The sequence below is a fragment of the Lonchura striata genome, chromosome 4 (genome assembly GCF_046129695.1).
Source record: "Lonchura striata isolate bLonStr1 chromosome 4, bLonStr1.mat, whole genome shotgun sequence".
NCBI lineage: Eukaryota > Metazoa > Chordata > Aves > Passeriformes > Estrildidae > Lonchura > Lonchura striata.
In genome coordinates, this window is record NC_134606.1 from 68369684 (window position 1) to 68382727 (window position 13044).

General features: G+C 41.1%; 1 protein-coding gene across 1 annotated transcript in view; it reads right to left on the reverse strand.

Moving 5' to 3' along the window:
- Positions 1-13044, reverse strand: part of FAT4 (FAT atypical cadherin 4) — a 120430-nt gene that overhangs the window by 39652 nt on the left and 67734 nt on the right. The window contains exons 5-6 of the mRNA XM_031504679.2: positions 9697-10619; positions 8810-8984 (exon numbers count right to left, since the gene is read on the reverse strand). Of these exons, the coding sequence (XP_031360539.2) occupies positions 8810-8984; positions 9697-10619 (1098 nt within the window). The remainder of the gene's footprint in view (positions 1-8809; positions 8985-9696; positions 10620-13044) is intronic.

The following is a 13044-nucleotide window of genomic DNA, read 5'->3' on the forward strand; positions in this document are numbered from 1 at the left end:
AAACCAAAGAAATAAAATTAAATAAAATGAATTTAAATGACTAATCAAGACTCCTCCTGCAAGCAGTTTACCATGTTTTGTGGTAAATTAAACACATCATTATCCTGAAAATTGGAAAGCGATTTAACAGAAATGGAATTTTTGCCTCAGTGAAATGTGTTGCTTTGCAACAAAGTGGATTTCACTTCTCCAGTCAAACACTCAGTGAATGAGTCCCAGGACTAAGAATTGTGTGTGTTATCACAGAGAATTAACTTTTTCACTGAAGTAAACAAGGCCTTTCTCACAATAAAGTGGCCAATCTTTCTAAATGCATTTCAATGCAGACAGAGTGTGCTGAGCCTCACTCAGCTGGTGAGTTTTAAAATAAATACAGAGCTAGATTAAGTGAAAATGCAACTAGCCTGCTTACACTTTGCATTTCTAGTGCACTCGAGGCTGGATTTGGATGACTTGGATGACTTTAACTAATTTTCCAAGAGCACAGAAGAAACTGCATCTGTGAAATGAGAAAAAGTAGTCCTTTCTACAAGATTGCACCACAAATATTTGTCCTGGCTGGGTATGTTGACTGTGCTTTGTTTTCTTCTTACTCAATTTTTCACCACAGTCTGTCATCCTAAGTCTTAAAAGAAACTAGTGAACCTAGATTATTTTGAGACAAAAGCTGAAATAAGTGGCTATTAAAAGATATTATAAAGTTAGAAGCAATCAGTACTCTCAATCAGTTCAGTGGGTGACTGAATGAGACATGCAAGAAACTCAGATTTTCAAAATTTCTGAGTGTATCAAATTTGAGTTTATCTCATAGTTAGGTACAAAACAGTAGTTGATCCCAAAGCTGATTTAACAGAACTTGAGCTTCAAAAACCAAGGGAATAGATTGATAGCTGGGACAGATCTGTACGTTTGCAAGGATTATCTAACAAGAAAAATACCCAGGGACTTTCTGTACTCCATCAGGTATTAGAAAAGTCAATATCAACCCCCATCTAGCAGCCTAAATAAGCTGGGAGTAAATAGAACTAAATCTGAGAACATAAAAAGTGAAAACAAAATAATAAATTATTAACTAGACCAGAGTCCAACCTTGTTCAAGCAACAACATGTCCAGCCACACTGAAGCTGGTGCATGTGCATGAACACAGATACTCACACTTGTTTTGAGAGTGCAGAAGAAAAATCTGTCCCAAAATAGTGATACACAATGGGATCTCTTATCTGGTTTTATCCACATGGGTTTTAAATTTGGATACCAAAATTCCTGACTGACTGCATCCTGTGAATACGTTAAGCTTTGGAGCTCAGGACAGGGACAACATCACATCACAACAGATGCAATATGCTGTTGAAGCAACAGGACTTGCAGGCACACAGGCAATTTTAATGCCTCTGGTATATACACACATTTCCCTATCCCTTTTTTTTCCTCTGATCAGGAGCAGTTTCCTGCAGCTGTTAAGCCAGAGAGGTAAAAAAAAACCAAAAACCAAAAAAACCCAAAAAAACCCAAAAAAAACCGGTAAGATAAAAAAAGTAAGGAGCACTCTTTCAGACCCACAGGAACACAGACACAGACTGAGAACAAAACCCGTGCAATAAAGAAAAATATAATATATATTTAGCACAGCTTCAAGATGTTCAACAATCTCACACGTACGTATTGCACGTTTCTTAGCAAGAAATGCATTTATTTCCAGAGCAAGAAGTTGCCTTCTACCAAATGTTTCAAAACAAGAACAATTAAGGAAAATGCTGAACTTAATGTTCATAAAAATCGTGGCACATGACGGGTTGTAAGGGTGCAAGGAAGAAATTGTTCCCTGTGAGGCTGGCAAGGCCCTGGCACAGGTTGCCCAGGGAAGTTGTGGCTGCCCCATCCCTGGCAGTGGCCCAAGCCAGTTTGGATGGGGCTCGGAGTGACCTGGTCTAATGGAAGGTGCCCCTGACTGTGAAAGCAGGTTGGAATCCAAAGAGACTTAAGATCCCTACAGTCCAAAATCATTTTATGATCTCCCTATGCCTGTAAAGAGCATGTGGTGCTGGAAGAGTGGGCACAGCCACGTGCCCCACCCAAGGCCTCTGGTGACAGAGGTGAGACTGAAAGAAAGTGGAACTCCAACTCGGAAGAAAGGAAGAGCCATTAAAAAAACCTTTCTTAAAACCACCAAATTACTCCTCCTTGTTTAAAGTTATTGCTATAAACAGAAAAAACAGAGAATCTGACTCCTGCAGGGACTGCTGACTAAGGCAGTTTTTGACAGCTTGTGACTCCTGAATATCCCACAACGATATTCCTGTAATGCACAATTTTGAATTATGCTTTAAAAACACCCTGTATAAATTGAGAAGATTAACCAGCAGGCTAAGTGTTCAGGCCATATGTGCATGTTTTACTTGTTTTATCCTTGCAATTAAGGCTTCCTGAAATTGTAGCTTTGTATTTGAAGACTGAGCTAGCAGATTTACAATTTATAAGGTGTAATGTTTAATTTAAAAAACAGTTTAAGATCAGCAAGCCTGGAAAAACCTTAGTATTTCTCAAAGGCTGATAAACTGCTTAACAACTACTCTAAGTATTGTTCTGCAAAACAGATTACATTCAGAGATCTCATTAGCAGATATGAAATAGAATTTCACAGGCAAGTGATGTAAGCAGAAGAGCAACTGAAAATTAAGTTTGATGCAGAAGTTCCAAATTAATAGAGCAAGATGTATGAATGAAGAGGTAAGGGAAGCAGTGTAACAGCTTGCAAACTGAAAAGCAGACAATTCTTTCTAACTTGAAAATTTTAAAATATTGAGTATTGTAGCTTGCTTTCCAGTTTAAATAAATGAACCTGATTTTTTTTAAGAGATACACCTGCTTTCTCCCCCCTGAAACTAGCTGAAGTTGGTTTGAAAATTAAGTGCTATGCATTATTTTAATCTGAGCAAAAATTTTTCATTGTTCTAAGAGATATTTCAGCTTGAGCTGGCCAGCCTGAGCCCATTGCCAGCCTGAATGTGAGTTTCTCCTGCATCCCATCCCAGAAGAATTTATATACTTGGATTTAGCCCAGAGACTCTTGCTGGACTATTTAGGAAACAGTGATCTAATAATGAAGTTTTAAGTCAAAAAAGATGACTAAATGCTTCAAGTGGCATTTGGGGGCTGTATTGTGAATTTAGTGGGGCTGTTCTCTGAGGGGATGGGCTGAAGCCCTCATCTCCTTTGGGGAGAAATCATGTCCCATCCCACAGACACTGACATGCTCTCTTCCCTGACAGTAACTCCTCGGGGGATATCAGCCTGACTCTGCCACAAACACTCTTCCTAAATAGCTTTTGGAGATTTTGTCTTCTCAAGGAGAATGTCAAAGTGCTAACAGTGTCTAGGCTCTGTGATAGGGCAAGACCCTGCTGTTAGATTGCCACAACCACAAAATGCCACTCTCAATTCTCTTGTCTCCTGATTTTAGATGATGGTAAGACAATATGAACACTATGAACTCATTGATGAGTGTCACCATCTCAGTTCTCCCGAGGTGCCATTTAGAAATAAATTAAAAAATCAGGTGGAACTACTGTATCAACAGTTTTAGTACCACTATTAAAAGAGCAAAAATAATAAAGTCAGTGAAATAGAAACCCACTAAAACTAGACTAGAGCAGACAGCATTGACACAAGGAAGAGCTTCCAAGAATACAAGGAAATAAATGGAGCTGGGACAGAACCCAAAATTCATTTTGAAACAGCTCTGCCATAAAACAAGACCACTGAAGAGAGCAATCCTTTTGTCAACTGCTACGCACCAAGGTGAGCAGGCATTTAGCTCACCAAAGCTTCAGCAATGGGTGTCTTTAGACATTGCACAGAAAACCTGACAGACAGGACACCTCTAGCTGAAATAAGCAAGTTGTTTATTTGTTTTCACAGCACCAAAATTTTAAAACAGCTAATTTGTTCTAAAAATAATATTTGTTCTTTTCAGACAACATCTTTTTCACTGCAGACTCCGTGTCAGGTAGAAATATAGTGTCTGCTAAGGAAACAGGATAAGTACAAATGTCTTTAAGCCTAGCCACTTAAATCTCACTCAGTGTTGCATCTTAAGACATTCTCAGCATTACTAGAAAATACAGCTATCCTTTTTTTTGTTGGGAAATATGTTGAAATGTGTTAAAAATCCAACCCAACTGCACTGTCATCTTTTATTTGATTTTAGGATTGAAGGGAACCAAAAGCCTAGCTCAGAAGAGAATTCCTGAGAAGGATATAACCTCTCTGCTTGGTCGCCCTCCTACATTCTTGAAGGAAAGAATGCATAAGTCAGGGACCAACATTTCCTAAAGAAAAAACATATGGTTGTTTTTCATCCAGGCCAGGGATGTATACAAAGAACAGCTAACTAAATATAATAACCAGTTCACTGATTCATTTCTTTCAGGACTATTTATCTAAATCAGTAAATAGGTTATTTAAGAAAAGAAAATAAAAGACCCCCCAAATGACAGGAACACAGCTTCTAATTAGAAACATCACAATTTGATTTTGGTTTTATTGTGGCAATGTGCCATTCTGACCAACCCAATCAAGAGATGATGGCTGCAGTTTATTTAAACAGTAGTCCTGGGCAGTGAGCAGGTTTCCAGATGTGCAACTCCACTTCCCTGCAATCAATAAATAAAAGGAGGAGGACTGTTGGAATGCTAACATTTGTCCAGAAAATTGCTCAAAGAGTTAAAGACATGGATGATAAAAGCAGCTGCACCAGTTCTTGTCATGCTGCCAGAGTTGAATGTTTACCTAGTGCCGCATCCCCACCAGATGGGGTGAAAAAAAAAAAAAAGCAGAAAGTCTCTTTTCCCGACCATTTTGCCATGAAGAAAGGTATAGCAAAGCAGAACAGATTTATGTGGTAGAAGCAGACCTGTGAAGACACATTTGAATAGCTGTGTGTAGGTTTCTTGGCGTTTATGTTAGCAGACATTCTGGGGCAGCATCTGCAATCTAAACACTGTCCTGTTATTCCACAGCCCATCACTTTGCCTGTCGCTGTATTTATAATTCATGCACTCTGGTCTTACAGCTTGCGCTGCAAGAGGATCTCTAAATTGGGATGGCTGAGCTTCAGGGTTGAATTATGTTTTCTTTCTCGACCAAAGCCACAGGTGTACAGCTCTGGAAGATGCTGAATGCTCCCAGTGATGGATGCTCTGCGTGTCCTCATAAATCCCCCCTGCCTAGAGTGGCGGCCGAGTATCCACAGCCCAGCCGCAGTGAGAGCATGGTGGAAGTGCAGAACTGAGGGAAGAGTGATGATAAACCAAGGTAGGAATCAAAACCCTTTGTGTGCAGCCTGCCTTGTGGAAACTGGGCATGAGGCAGGCTGCATGGACACAAATCACTGAGCCAAGTGCCAGAAGTTGTTTTGTCCGTCCTTTCCCTCCCCCAGCACGCAGGGAAGACTCTCCACTGACCCATGATCCACCCTGAGGACCGGGTGGAGGATTAGCAGCCAAGGCCAAGGAATAGTTGGGCCAGAGCCAGGACAATGCATCTATCATGACTGACTTCCCTGGGCCTGAGGGGAGCCCTTGCTTGGGAAAGCACTTCTTCAACGACTGCCCAGATTTCCATTGCTGGGGCACATGGTCCCACCAGCAGTCCCCCACCCGAGCTGTCCCCAGTGCTTATGAGCAGCTCAGCTCTTCATAAGTCACAAGTCTTCTCACGTGCCCAGGACTAAAATCTGGGCTCTGGGAGAGCATGACTGTGTGCAGTGAAAGAGCTCAGAGATCCCTGAGGGCACAGGCAATGTATCCTATGCAGCCCTGCTGGCTCCACACTTTACCACATCCTAATCCTTCCCCTGCTGTTATACTCAGTGTACCTGCTGCCAAAACATGCTGTAAATCTATAAAGGTGCATTGGATGCACACCTCGAGATAAAAATAATGAAAAATTATGTCAGCCTTCTTCCAGCAACTTCCCTTACACAGGCTAAGGTAACCCAGCAAGAATCCACAGTCACAACTTGATGAAGTGAAAATAAACGTAAGAAAAGCAAGAAATCCTTGATTATGGATAAGGAGACCAGGAAGACAGCCAAAACTAAGTTGGGAATCCATTAGTTCTTATGTCTAATGGTGCTTCTAAATATGTATTGTGTCTGCTTCCTGGAAAGAACAGGAAGAGTTGGCATAGACTTCTTTAGGAGCAGGATATCATCTCTGAATGTTTTAAACCAGTCAGCGCAGCCTATAAAAAATTGAGATGCAGACCCTAAGAAAAATGAGAAGAGGGCTGGACAGACAGTATTTTGCTCTTTGTGGACTTTTCCCGAGTTAACTGCACCTGGATGTGTACCATGATTTTTATCTGTAAAAAATCCCCCAAACCTTAAATCTGATGCGCCATATATGGCAAGACTGTTCTTTGGGCTGCTGTAGACTGCTTGTTATAGCTAATAAAAGCCAACCTCAAAGGATAATACCTTTTCCTTGATTTATTCTCAAATATAATATGGATGTGGACAATTTCAGACAAGTCTGCTTTTTTCAACACTTTGTGAGGCACAGCTTCCCTACCTGTTTTGCATGAGTATTTCTGGATGAATGGTCTGTATGCAAAATCCTTCTTACTAAGAATTATCAAACAAACACAACCTAAGAGACTCAGTAGAAATGGTTATGTTAGGCAGAGCTGCACATGCCTGTGAGAGTTTATTTTTATAAACATTTAGCAGCTGCTCAAGAACATAAATACTCCAAACGCTTTTACTATCCATTTAAAGACTGTGTCATTCCCATCTTTTTTGCTGGTATGGCAGGAAATACATCATGTAATGAAACAAGCACTGACTAGCAGCAGCCAGTGTGGTACCACCTGGATATCTACTATGCCTATGGTTCCCATCCCACTTGCATGAAATCAAGTAAAGTTTTGCCACTGACTTCTACTGAAGATGTCTACTTTCCTGTGATATTTTAGATAAATCATGACTAGCATACTTTTCAATGTATTCTTTGCTGGTGTGAATCCAGAACAAGTCTTCAGTGCAACCAGAAGATGATAGCTAGTGTTATTCACCAGCCTGGTTGAAAACTATCCCAAATCACACCAGCTGTGGATTAGTCAGGTCGTACTGGAGCACAGTGGAGCAGTTTCATTTAGCTTGAAGCTACTGCTGAGCAGCTGCTGCTGAACGCACTCACTAGTACATTTTAACACTGGCAGGAGGGCATGGGAACTTGTGAGTTAGCTTTACAAGAACATAGCAAATTTTAAAAGGAAGTTTCAAACAGTGTTTAATCAGTGCGATATCTACATGTTTAAACACAGGAACTCATAAAACATGCTGCTGTTCTTGTCAGCCACTTACGGCAAAGGTCCCATGCACACTTCATGCATTAACATCTCCCCGGGTACCTGAAACTCAGAGATCTCCCAACACAAGCAAATATTTTCATTTGGGACTGCTGGATTTAACTGTTGGTTAAATCTCCTGGATTGTGTGGGGTTTTTAGGAACCAAAGTCCAGGTAAAGCCTGCGCTCTGGTCAAACTCTTGGCTTATACACAGTGCTAGGCAAGGGGTACAGATGAGTTCTGCTCCCCTCCCTCTTCCAAGAAGGACAATAATTGTTGGCTGCATGATACCAATTTTATCAATTCAGTCTTTGGGTGTTTTGTTCTGTACAGCCCTCACTGACTTCTGCCAGCTCGGACTGAGGGACCAAAGAGACATCAAGACAAATCCAACCTTGGCTTCTGAAGGAACATGAGGACATTCAAGCCCAAGTGAGTCCAAGTTACAAGTGAGCAGTTTGAGGCTACAGAGTAATAGAAAGCCAGTGTATAAACCTTAAAGCACACAGTTATCTCTAGCCAAAGTACAAGACAAATGATACCTAAAGCCTTAAAATTGTGTTTTTCAACTTCGACTGTACTCAGACTGTAGAATACCTGAGCACTGCTGGAATAGGAAAATATAAACCATAGCTGTTGTCACTGGCACAAGATACTGCACACAGCATGGCAGAAAACAAAACTGTATTCACTTGTCAATAAGTCAGCTTTGCTTCTATTTTTACTGCTAGAAGCAGGAACAAGTTCTGCAGTAAATTAAATCCATCAAACCATGGGAGGCCAGAGATCAGTCCAAAGTGTGATGCAGGATGTCTTTGTTAATAATACTCACACCAAAATCTGAAAGCAAAATTTTGGGTTTGGATACCTCAAGTGAAAGTGTAATTAATCTTCATAACAACACTTCACATCCTGTTTTAAATGAAAGAATGTGGAATATATTTGGTGTTGTGGTGCAAAGATATGACTGGATGCTGAGCAAAGCAGAATGTTAAAATGTTGAAATGCAAATTTGTACTTCTATTCAGGGCTAAGATTTCAATAAGATTAACTGAGCAGTCCATAGTTGTTTTCTGGCCACTGATGGGACCTCTGCACATTTGTAATGCCAACATTATACAGGGTACTACTTCTGTTTAAATAGGTTTTTTGTAGTCATGCATGAAGTTCTTATTACTTAGGTAGGACCACTTATTACTGCAGGGTGAAAATCCACCTACCTAAATCTGTAGTGAGCACTACCAACAGCAGACAACTGGACATAGGAATAAGATCCTGATTTCCAGAAACCAAATGCCCTTTGACATCAGGCTCTCCCCGTGGAGATCTCTGTTCAACACAACTACTCAATCTCCATACACTAAAGTTTCAGACCACCACAAAAACACTTCTTTTCTGTCCAGAATGTGATGTTTCCCACATGAGCTCAGCAGAAGAGGTGTTCTGGTTGCCTCACCTGCGTCAGCAGCTGTGACCAGCAGCAGGTACTGCTCCTTGGCCTCCCGGTCCAGGCTCCGCACCAGGCGCAGCTCCCCGCTGCCCGAGAGGGTGAAGGCTCCCTCCTCATTGCCAGCCACCAGCACGTAGGTCAGCTTGCTGTTCAGCCCTTGGTCATCGTCCCTTGCTACAACCTACACAAGGAGTGCAAACAGAACAGATATCAAAGACTAAAAAATTATATCAGGATAGAGGAAGCATTCTCTATGATAACAATCCAAATTAACATGTTGAATTAATGCAAATGCTACAAGAAAAAATTAGCTGTGATTGGAAAAAAAAAAAACTTAACACAGTGGTGGTGGATTTAAAAAGCATAATTTGAAAATACTAAATAGTTGATTATTTATTTTTCTAAAGTGTAAATACAGTAAGACTGTGTTGGGGCTCAGTGAAAAACACAAATGACCTGGTATTGGCTAAGCTCTGTATGAGAGCCAGCACTGCACGTCCTGCTGTTGGATTCCATTTAGTTCTCTCTCAATATTTGGCACACAGCATCATCCCATGTAGGCAACAACCAGATTGAGAGATTTGTTGCATGGAAGTTGAGAATGAGATGAGAGGATAGAGCAGACTCCAAAAGTCCCAGTGGAGGAGTAAGGATAGGCAGGGAAAACACAAACAGAACTCCATAGTATTAACTTTTGGAAACAAAAAAAACCCCATCCATACAAACAAAAAGGAAAACAAGCCAACGAAGACTGCAAATTCAATTAAAGCCAAGAGGCGACTTTTCTACTGTTTTGACCCTTTTTAATTTTGGAGGAAGGACGCTGTGTATTAATACCATGTAGGCATGATACTAATTGTCACAGACATTTATTTATTGCTGAATGTACCCACCTGAAGAATAACTTTTGGGAGTGTCTCCAAATTCTCAGGGACATTCACAGAGTAGGGGGAAAGCTCAAATGTGGGAATGAAATCATTAACATCCTTCAGGACAATGCTGACTGTCGTGGTATCGGTCCTGGGGCTGCTCCCGCGGTCAGATGACTGAACAGTCAGTGTGTAGGATGGCTTCTTCTCTCTATCCAAAGGCTTGGCCACGGTTATCACCCCCGTCACAGAATCGATCCGAAACTCACTGCTGGCATCCCCGCTCACGATGGCGTAGCGCACCTGCCCATTTGTCCCTTCATCTCCATCAGCAGCCAACACCTGGATTAAATCCGTCCCCGTCAAAGTATTTTCCGCCACCTCCACTTCGTAAAGCTTTTGGGCAAAGAGCGGGTTGTTGTCATTAATGTCCAGGACTATGACCACCACATCCGTAGACGAAGAAAGGGACGGCTGGCCCTTGTCCGTGGCTACCAGGGTCAGGGTGTAGTTGGCCACGGCTTCTCTGTCGAGCTCCCCGGTGAGCCTCACTTCCCCATCGATGGTGCCGATGCTGAACTTGTTTCCCGGAGGCGGGAGCAGGCTGTACTCGATGTAGCTGTTGGGGCCGCTGTCGGGATCCGTGGCCTGCGCTTTGAACACGACCGTGTCTATGGGCGTGTTCTCCGGCACGTAGGTCAGCTTAGGCGAGATAAAGCTCGGGGGGCTGTCGTTCACGTCCAGCAGAATGATGGAAACCTGGGCCGTGCTGGTGTACCTGGAGGCTGGCAGGGGGGCCATGTCGTGGACTTGCACCACCAGGCTGTAGAAGGACTGGCTCTCCCGATCCAAGGGCTGCCGGATGCTCAGCACCCCACGGTTGTCAATGCCAAACTGCCCCGCGCTGTCCCCGGACGCGATGCTGAAGGACAGCTGAGAGTTGGGACCTGGTCGGGGAGGGAGAAGAAAGGTAGATAATGTGACTTCATCCCACTGAACTAGGTATCCATATTTCTGGCCTCGTTTCCACAGGAAATTTTCCTAAATTTTCCTACAGAAATGAGGACGGTACAACCACACTGAGTGTTCAGCCTCCTCACCACCATTTTTTGAATCCATCTGTTAATTTCAGCTACGTTTCACAGTGGAGCAGAAGCCTTTGAAATTATTTTCTGTCAAGATAGTATTCAGAAAGAGAGAGGGAGGATGTTAATTGGAGAGGCCACAGAGGGAACAATTGTCAGGGCTCATCTCTGCATTTCATTCAGCAGGAGCTCCACAGTGGCAAGACAAGTAATTTTTCCCCATCTACAAGGGTTAGGGATAAAGGATTTGAAGGGGTTTTCTTTCAGAAACCAAGATTCAGTAGTTCTGTGCTCACTGCACATCTGTTTTTCTCCATTCTTCCCAGTTCAACTGAGCAGTGTTATTATTAATGTAATTATTTCATGAATTTTTCCACTCAATTAAAAAAAGCCACAAGCAGAAATTCCCAAGCCTGGCTGGAGCAAGCCAAGGGTGAATACTGGGGAAAGGTATGCTTCCCATATATGGCATGGTGTTCCAAAATATCAAATGAACAGCCCTCACTCATCTCATGATCAAAACATAACTAGCAATTATGGTCAAGCGAAAGATTTATAATTCCAGTAAGAGAAATGCATCCTGAACCTGGACAGGGCTGTGAAATATCATTAAATATTCCTTGTAGGAAACAATGTGTCCACTGCGTCAATTGCACAGTTCACACTAAACAAAAAATTATTGGGAACATCCAAATGTAGAAAAAGTTCTCTCCTCCATCTATCTTACCCCTATTGTAATTAATTCCAAAAATTGTTCTTGTTTTGCATAGTCAAAACTGTATTTAGTATTAGCAAATTAACCAACCATTAGCTACTAATTTACCTTCAAACTAGCTTGTTTATGCAAAGAAAGCTGCCCACTTCACTGATTGCTGTGCATTTTGTCATTTTTACTCAGAAGCTCTTTTCTCTCTGAGTGAATTGATTTGATGATAAAATTATCCCTGCATTAGATTTATTAATCTCTGCTGTTTATTATGCTCAGACTTGAGAAATCTAGTATTATGCGTCTTTCCCCCAGTGGCTACTGTAATTGGCATCTTTCCCTCTCTCTTTTTCCTCCTGTAGGAGTCAAATTATAAAATGCATAGAACCAAACATGAAAGACAAAATATTTGAATGCAATTATAGAAATTAATACATTTATCTGACAGATACTAATGTTTCTCCATTACTTTGATCAAGTGAAGGACAGTGAAAATTTAATGCTACTCTGCTTTTTGTTCAGTTGTATTTTCAAATGACTAATTATATATATATGAAAATCTTGATTTCAGTAAAGTACTTTCTGGAAATTCAAGATTTTTGGAGATGGGTAGGATTTGGGTCCTGCAAAAGAAAATTACTTGTAAAAATACTCTATTTCCCCCCCTCCCCTCCAGTGTTTTCTATGGTGTTTATTCTTAAGAAAAAATTAGTTTGTTATTCCTTATCTCACCTCCATGAACATTTCATTCTTTGTCCTGTATTCTCATAGGTTTTTCATGCTGCTAATACTTATATAAATTAAACTATGAAACAGAAAAGTTGTCTAAATATCAGTGGAGCCAGGAAGGGCACTTAATGAGCTAATCTCTTTTTTAAACACAGCTTGCCAGCCAAGCTGGCATTGTGCACTTTGTCCATCCCCCCTTCCAAGGTTTGGAGCTGGGCTTTTCTTGGAGAGAATGTAGGGACATCCTCTTTGCTGAACCTTAGGTTTATTTAGTCTGAGGGTTCATCTGATAAAACATTGAAAGGACAGACATGGAGTCACCAATTTCAGGATCACACTCTTCTAAAGGGTTTTGTTTCTGTTTTTGTTTATTTACTAATAAGACTAAAAAAAAAACCCCAACAAAATTACTTCCCCACCACAATTCTATAAATATCTGTAGAATTCAGCTGGGAAATTACACCAGCTTTGCCTGGAGGAATACCTAACCAAAATTTTAACAAACTGACAAACATGTGTGTGCTATCCTCTGAGATATTTCCTGTTAATTCTTTGTTGAAAAAATAAAATCTGAATTTCAAAACTAATCAGTTTAAGGTAACTGAGTTCTTTAGTATATATTATTATATTATTAAATATCCAAGAGCTGTAGCTGATATTTGCTATGGACCTGTATATGAAACAGTCCAAGCTGAGATAAACAGCTGCTGCTTCCCAAGGAGTGTGCTGAACAAGAAAATGAAAACTGGAGCAGTTTCACTATCACCATGTTTCTGTCTTTTATCAGTGTTTATCCTAAAACAACAGCCATATCTCATTATGAAACAATGTCTTTTCAAAGCTCTTTTAAAC